This window comes from Bison bison, unplaced genomic scaffold, assembly GCF_000754665.1.
Source record: "Bison bison bison isolate TAMUID 2011002044 unplaced genomic scaffold, Bison_UMD1.0 scf7180017861046, whole genome shotgun sequence".
NCBI lineage: Eukaryota > Metazoa > Chordata > Mammalia > Artiodactyla > Bovidae > Bison > Bison bison.
This window is the reverse complement of record NW_011491618.1, coordinates 2,332,828-2,340,738: the sequence shown is the minus strand read 5'-3', so window position 1 is coordinate 2,340,738 and position 7,911 is coordinate 2,332,828. Positions and strand designations below refer to the sequence as shown.

Below are 7,911 nucleotides of genomic sequence, written 5' to 3'. Positions count from 1 at the left end.
CACTGGACGGCGCACTGCAGGCTGTCCAGGCCGCCCCCAACTGGGAGCCCGAGGTCCTCTTTGCCGCGCTGCTGGACTATGGGGCCCAGCCTGTACGCCCAGAGGTGAGAGGCTCCTGGCGGGCAGGGGTGCCTGGAACTGGAATTGCCCAGCTACCGGGGAAGAGAAGCCAAAAGATAGAGCCCATCGTCTATGCCAGAGGTCGGTCCCCATCTAGGGAAGGACCAGCGAGAGTTAGGGAGGAGAGTGTCCAACAGAGAAAAAAGCCCCCAAGGAGATTGGAACACACTTGAAATGTGGGATAAACTGAGGCTAGAGAAGGATTAGGAGGGACTCAGATCTTGGCATCTCAAATTGGGATATAACTATAGTGGCCCAGGCTGGTTGGTAGAAGCACGGTGCCCTTAAGAATCTCTTCTGGTTTCTAGATGCTGAGACACTGTGCCAACTTCCCTCGGGCCCTAGAAGTCCTGCTTAATGCCTACCCTTGTGTCCCATCCTGTGATACCTGGGTGGAGGCCGTGCTTCCTGAGTTGTGGCAGGTATGTCCACCCCACCAGCACAGCTCCTTCCTGGGCTCTGAGGGAGGTAGAGAGGAAGGGTGAACCCTAGGCCTATACCCCCAGGATGGGCTTCCTGGAAGCAGGAGCAAGTGGAACCCTGGGCTGGAGGAGGATGGGCAGAGTGAAACCTCTGGGTACCCTGCCTCCGGCAGCTTAGAACAACCTTTAATTACACACACCTCTCTAGCCTCTCTCTTACCTGCATCAGTATAGACATTTATCAGGCATCTCTGACTCAGTAGACAGCACTGTTGGAGTTGGGGGAGGCGGGTGTAGACATGGCTGAGACCCTGCCCTGCAGTGTGGTCTCAGCTCCCATGACCCCTGCAGGGCCTTTGGTTCTGAATCTGAGTCCTGTGAGATATGCTACATGCCCAGGTGGATCCATGTTGTAGAATCTCAGGGCCCCACCACTAGGTTGCCCCCAGAGGGAAGGGTGTTGGGCCATCTGACCCTGTTCCACTCCTGGCCTAGGAGCACGAAGCCTTCTATAGCTCGGTCCTGAGCATGGTGAACCAGCCAAGACGGCTGCAGCACCTGGCCCGGCTGGCTATGCGTGCTCAGCTGGGTAGCCGTTGCCGAGAGGCTGCCTCCTGCCTCCCACTGCCCCCGCTCCTCAAGGACTACTTGTTGCTGCGTGTGGAGGGGCGTATCCAGTGAGCCCCATGCCCAGCCACTCCCAGAGCTTGTCCTTCCCCCTCCATCAGTAATCCCTCCCAACCCTGGAGGACTAGTCTCTGACCTTCTTGTCCACACTCTTGTCCACATGTCCTTCGGGGCCAGCTCATCCATTTATTGGCTTCTTGAGCCACCTGCTGACCTCCAGCCCGATCTGAACTTCAGCTCCTCTCTCTAATGGGAAGGTCTGCAGATTCAACCTTTGCCTGCATCCTCCTCCTTTGCCTAAATGGATGATGGCCCCTCCATCTAGGCAGACCCCAAGCCAGGAGGAAGTGATCTTGTCATCCCGTCTCCCCTGCTCCTCATGTACCCATTCAGCCTCCTAAAGAGGGACAGACTCTGCCTCTAGCTGTACTGCCAATGCCCGATCTACCTTTGTCACCTTGAGGGAGGACCTCACTGACAGGTCTTGAAATCCCCATGCCCTGCAAGGATGCTGGAATGACCTTTGGGAATCAGAGCTCCGATCATGACCTTTAGTGGCTCTACACTACCTTCAGGCTAATATCAAAACTCAACAAGGCAGAATAAGTATTTAGTCCCTGCCTCCGCCAAGCTCTCTGGCCTCCTGATATTGCTTTCCCCTTCTAAGGCCCCTGTAACCCAGCCTTAGCGAATGAGTTACTGGATTGCCAGATATGAGCTTCTCCCCTTAGCTTCCACGCACCTACTTGTGCTGTTCCCTCTGCTTGGTCTACCCTTCCCACATCTTTTTTTGCCTTGGTTGAAGCTGATATGATCCTCAAGACTCAGCCCAATAGCCCTCTCTCTGCAGAGCCTATTTCAACTCCGGTCGGTAGCCTTCCTTGGTATTGTACTTATTTATTTAGGAACCTATATCTGCCTCAACGACACTGAGACCGGACTATATTCCTTAAACAGGCCTTTCAGGAAATGGCTGTTGAGGGAGAAAGAAATGCATGATGTCCATGACCCATTTATGGTTGTGTTCCCCACCCCCCAGTGATGCACAGTGTCTTAAACTATGGTCTTGTGGTCTTTGAGGATCCATGACAGGAGAACCAGCCATCAGCTTTCCCCTACTCTCTCTCACTTCCTGCTCTGGTCCCAGAGGCAAAATTACCACTATTCATCCTTAAGAGGAAGCTTTTTAAGCTAAGCCAGTTTTTATGAATGCAAATAAATGATTTGTGCACAGACCAAAGCGTGGCTGTTGTTAGGTTGAAATATGCCTGAGATACCCATCGCTCCGTGTTTATTCCCCATCCTTTGTACTCTTCTGTATCCCCAAGTTTTCTGCACAGATCAGTTGTTACTCTTGTGATAGGAAAAAGGGTGTAAGAACAACACAGGAGGACTTCCCTGGTGGTCCAACGGTTAAGATTCCACCAGCCAATGCAGGGAACAAGGGTTTGATCCCTGGTCAGGGAATATCCCATGTGCCTAGGGACAACTAAGCCCATGTGCCACAACTACTGAGCCCACGCACCAAGAGCCCATGCTCTGCAACAATAGAAGCCACCTCAATGAGAAGCCCACACACTGCAGCTAGAGAGTAGCCTCCGCTTGCCGCAACTAGAAAAAGCCAGTGTGCAGCAACGAAGACCCAGCACAACCAAAAGGAATTAATTACTTAATTTTAAAATTGTGCGTGTGTGTATTTTTTTAAAGTACAACAAGAGGAACCTTTCCAGACCCTGAACTTTCAGTACCCACTGGAGGAGGTGGCTGTCAGCAGCCTGTTCTCCTGTCCCTTTGCTGAAGTGAGGGACTCTGGGCTCTCTACTCTCACTGCCATGTGGAGTCACATGGTAGAGACAGATCAGGAGCCTGGGTCAGCCTTTTTGCAGCTGCTGCCCGTCCTCCCCTCCTCTGCAGAGAGTCGCATCTGTAGGTATTTCCTTTCAATAACTAGAAGATAGTCTTTGACCTCGTTATACAGAGTAGCAACCTCTCTTTTCTGGATGAAATTTTTGCTTTAATTTCACAGATCCAAAAGGCCAAGTGAAGAGACAGAAGTACCCTCTAGTCCTGGGGCCAAGCCAGGAGCCTCACTCTCAGGGGAGAATACTAAGCTGTCTCCCCCTTTAGAGCAGGCAGACCCCAGTGAGCGTGGCTTTTTCTGGTATTCTTACAATGACAAGATACCCAATTTAAAAAGTCCCAAAGACGCATGTGATTATGTATCTGATTTTGGGATGAGATTTTTCTATGTAAAAGCATAGAAGAAAAAAGACTCATCTGGATACAGACTTATCTGGATACAGAAAAAAATTTAAATTTGGTTATAAAAGCCCTGAATCATAAACACAAGTAAAAGGCAAAATGTTGACAAAAGTATCTGCCACTAAAAGATTTCATTTTCTTGATGTCTGAGGGCAGGAATGACATCTCTTTTATTTACCATTGCTGACTTGGTGCTTGTACAGTGTCTTGCAAAGAGTGGACACGCAAATATCTGTCAAAGTAATGAATGGTCATGCTCAACCTCACCAGTAATTAAGGAAATGCAAATTAAAACAATAATAAGATACAATTCTCTTACTAGATTGAGGGACTGGTTTTTTCTGGTTGTGCCACACAGATTGCAGGATCTTAGTTCCCTGACCAGGGATTGAATCGGGCCACTGTGGTGAAAGCACCGAGTCCTAACCACTGGACCACGAGGGAATTCCTTCGGGGGGTACATTTTAAAGACTAATACTCAGTACCTGTGATGATTTGGAGACACAAGTTCTTGCTCATACAAGGGGGTCAGAAAGGAAACTGCCTCTTTGATGGGCAATTAAGCAATGCCCTTCAATTGCTCCCCAGTTACACCAAAGGCTGGTACACACGGCAGTATTCATCCCAGCCTTGCTTGCAACAACTCAACATGTGGGAAATGGTAAACAAATCCACACTGTGGAATATAATTCAGTCCTTACAAAGGGTATACCCGCAGCAGGAGAGATCTGGGCATAGAGTCCAAGTGATGAGCACATGTACTGCCTTGGGAAAGATTACCAAGACTATTACCAAGGTTGAAATATAACATGTACAGCAAGCAAAACCAAACCTCATGATTGAAGCCGAATAGAAAAAGGCCTGAAAGGCAGGTGCCCAAGAATTTCCTCTGAGGAGAGAGGAACTGTGCCAGTGGGGCTTTTTATGGTCTGCATTTGAATTTTTGACAAAGGGGTGTACCCATGGATTCTTGGGAAATTTAAAGAAAAATTGAAGGGAAGAGAAGGCAAAAGGCCTAAATTGTTAATTTACAAGGTGGTTGATGAAACATGACAAATGTGCTAGCTCACTAGCGATCCAGTGAATGTAAATTAAGGAGCAGACACCCCTCTGCCTAGCAAATGGGCAAACATGAAACAACTTATCTAGTGGTTAGGGAAGGAGTACTTTCTGATTTTTTTATAAAATGGATTTACTATAAATGTATTCAGTTAAGGCAACATCCAAGATTCACAGATACATTCATCACTCCGTAGCCATCATAATTTGACATAAAGGTATAAAAATACCCAAGTTCAATATTTTAGGGAAAATAAACAGATAAGGATCTAAGACCCATTGAAATGTTAATTTTATTTTATTTTATTTTTTATTTTTTTTTTTTACTGCTCCCCTGTGCACCCCGCCAGGGGGCCGGGCCCCTGTGCACTGAGGGGAGCTGGAGGCGGGGCCTGGCCTCTAGACTGTTGCTCCGGGCCTGAAATGTTAATTTTAAATGATTATTACATATAAGAGGCCAGCTTTAGACAGTGATGTAGTCCCAACTAAGTCTTCATTCTTTCCTTTCTTTTCCCCTCATAATTCCTCCACCATCAAAAACCTAACCCCAGGGCTTTCCTGGTGGTACAGTGATTTAAGAATCTGTCTGCCAATGCAGGGTATATAGGTTCGGTGCCTGCTGTAGGAAGATCCCACATGCCACAGAACAACTAAGCCCAGGCACCACAATCACTGAATCTGGGCTCTAAACCCCACGAGCTGCACACTGGAGCCTGTGCTCTGAAACAAGAGAAGCTACCATAATAACAAGCCCACGTACAGTAATGAAGAGTAGTCCCCGCTCACTGCAAATAAAGAAAGCCTGCATGCAGCAACAAAGCTCCACCACAGCCAAATTATATATATGTATGTGTATATACATATATGTATAATAAATCTTGAAAAACCCTAATCCCCAAAGTCCCTCTTTCAAAAGGTGGCCCTAGTGGTAAAGAACCCGTCTCCCAATGCAGAAGACACAAGATGCAAGATGCGGGTTTGATCCCTGGGTCAGGAAGATCCCCTGGAGGAGGCCATGGCAACCTATTCCATATTCTTGCCTGGAGAATCCCATGCACAGAGGAGTCTGCGGGCTACCATTCATAGGGTTGCAAAGAGTCAGAGTGACTTAGCATAGCAGGACTCAGAACACCCTTAACTGCATCCTGTCCTTTGCTGTACACATTCACAAAATGCATCCCTAGCTCTTCCCCCATCTTCTCTGAATTGCATCTATCATTCGCTTAATAAATTTTTATCAAGTATTTGCTGCATGCAGGCACTGGATAGACTTTGGGAATACTGAAATAAAAACAAAACTTGGTTCCTGCCTTCACAGAATTTGGTAAGACAGAAAAATGAAAAATGACAGGTAGCGTGGGGAATGTGGGGAATGCTATATAACACAGGGTGTATATCCCTAATCCTGAATAAATGGATCAGGAATCCGGGGCTGCAGGCAAGACAGATTTCCCACATCCTCTGCAGGGCAAGCCCTAGTTGCTGGCTCAGCCCTTCCTGGCTTCAGAGGCCACTGCTCAGTCATTGATTCCCTTCTCAGATTGCATTTATCTTCACTTCTCCCCTTCTCCTCTGTTCTTTCGTCATGGCTTATAAACATCTTTAGGATTCTCCTATTTCTCTAAACCTCCCCCATCTATTCCCTGTTCCTCTCTAGCCTCTACACTGTTTGGGGGGACAAGAACATTATTAGGGCTCTCCTGACACAACTGAAGCGACTTAGCAGCAGCAGCAGCACACTGTTGATGGGCACGAAAATAGGTACAACCTCTAGAGAACAACGCAGCACCATATAGCAAAAATCTTAAAAATGTGAACATCCTTTGACCCAGCAATTCTATTTCCAGGAATAAATTCCTATTTCCAGGAATTTATCCTAGGGGAAAAAAAAATCATGGATGTGTACAAATAACCGTCATCAAAGATGTTTATCAAAGTGCAGTTTAAAAACAAAGTAGTGGGCTTTCCTGATGGCTCAGATGGTAAAGAATCAACCTGCAATGCAGGAAACCAGGGTTGGATCCCTGGTTTGGGAAGATCCTCTCAAGAAGGGAATGGCTACCCACTCCAGCATTCTTGCCTGCTGCAACGACTGAAGCCCACGTGCCCTAGAGCCAGTGCCCCACAACAAGAAAAGCGACTGCAATGAGAAGCCCGAGCACTACAAAGAATAGCCCCTGCTTACCCCAACTAAAGAAAAGCCTGCACAGCAAAAAAGACCCAGCCCAAACAAAAATAAAACAACAACAACAAAGTAGTAAACGTCCCTGGCGGTCCAGTGGTTGAGACACTGCTTTTCCAACGCTAGGAGTGTGGGTTCTATCCCTGAGCTAAGATCCTACATGCTATGCCGCATGGCCAAACAAAAACAAAAAGCAGCCAAGTACTGAAAACAATCTGAATGTCTGTCCAAATGAGACAATGAATTTAAAAATTACAGTGCAGCATGGAAAGTAATACTGTTGAATATCTATTTAAACTATTCTCTGATGCTCTAAAAATATTCATTGACAAGTGTGGAATGCTTCCTTAAATTAATACTTTATTGGAATATAGTTGATTTAACAATGTTGTGTTAGTTTCTGCTGTATAGAAAAGTGAATCAGTTATGGATAACATATATCCAGTCTTTTTTAGATTCTATTCCCATATAGGTTATTACAGAGTATTGAATAGAGTTCCCTGTACTATTCAATAAGTTCTTACTATCTATTTATATATAGTAGTGCATATATGTCAATCCCAACCTGCCAATTTATCCCTTCCCCTTCCCCTTTCTGGTAACTACAAGTTTGTTTTTCCATCTGTGACTGAACTTCTGTTTTGGAAATAAGTTCATTTGTACCATTTCTTTAGATTCCACATATAAGCAATATCATATGATATTTGTTTTTCTGTCTGTGAAATGCTTTATGGTAATACAATATATATAAGTCGCTTCAGTCGTGTCTGACTCTTTGCGACCCTGTGCACCGTAGCCCACCAGTTCTCCTCTGTCCATGGGATTCTCCAGGCATGAATACTGAAGTGGGTTGCCATGACCTTCTTCAGGAGATCTTCCTGACCCAGGGATCAAACCCATGTCTCTCATGTCTCCTGCATTGGCAGATGGGTTCTTTACCACTAGTGCCACCTGGGAAGGCCACATAGAAACAAAGTCATATTCTAATGCAACTTTTTTCTCTGGATATATAGCCGCACACCTATTTTTTCTTTCATAGGATGAAATTATACTCCAGATGCTATTTATGGTAATAGCTAAAGAATAGGAAACCAAATATTGACAATAACATCATATAATATATATATATCGTTTTCTATCTTGAAAGTCGCTCAGTTCAGTTCAGTTCAGTCGCTCAGTCGTGTCCGACTCTTTGCAACCCCATGAATCGCAGCACGCCAGGCCTCCCTGTCCATCACC

The 7,911-nt window shown here is 46.1% G+C and overlaps 1 protein-coding gene across 1 annotated transcript in view; it reads left to right on the top strand.

Moving 5' to 3' along the window:
• ASB16 (ankyrin repeat and SOCS box containing 16) overlaps positions 1 to 2,554 on the top strand; it is a 7,901-nt gene extending 5,347 nt beyond the window's left edge. The window contains exons 4-6 of the mRNA XM_010832517.1: positions 1 to 104; positions 429 to 542; positions 1,038 to 2,554. Coding sequence (XP_010830819.1) covers positions 1 to 104; positions 429 to 542; positions 1,038 to 1,223 — 404 coding nt within the window. The 3' untranslated portion in view covers positions 1,224 to 2,554. The remainder of the gene's footprint in view (positions 105 to 428; positions 543 to 1,037) is intronic.
• The last annotated feature ends 5,357 nt before the right edge of the window (positions 2,555 to 7,911 follow it).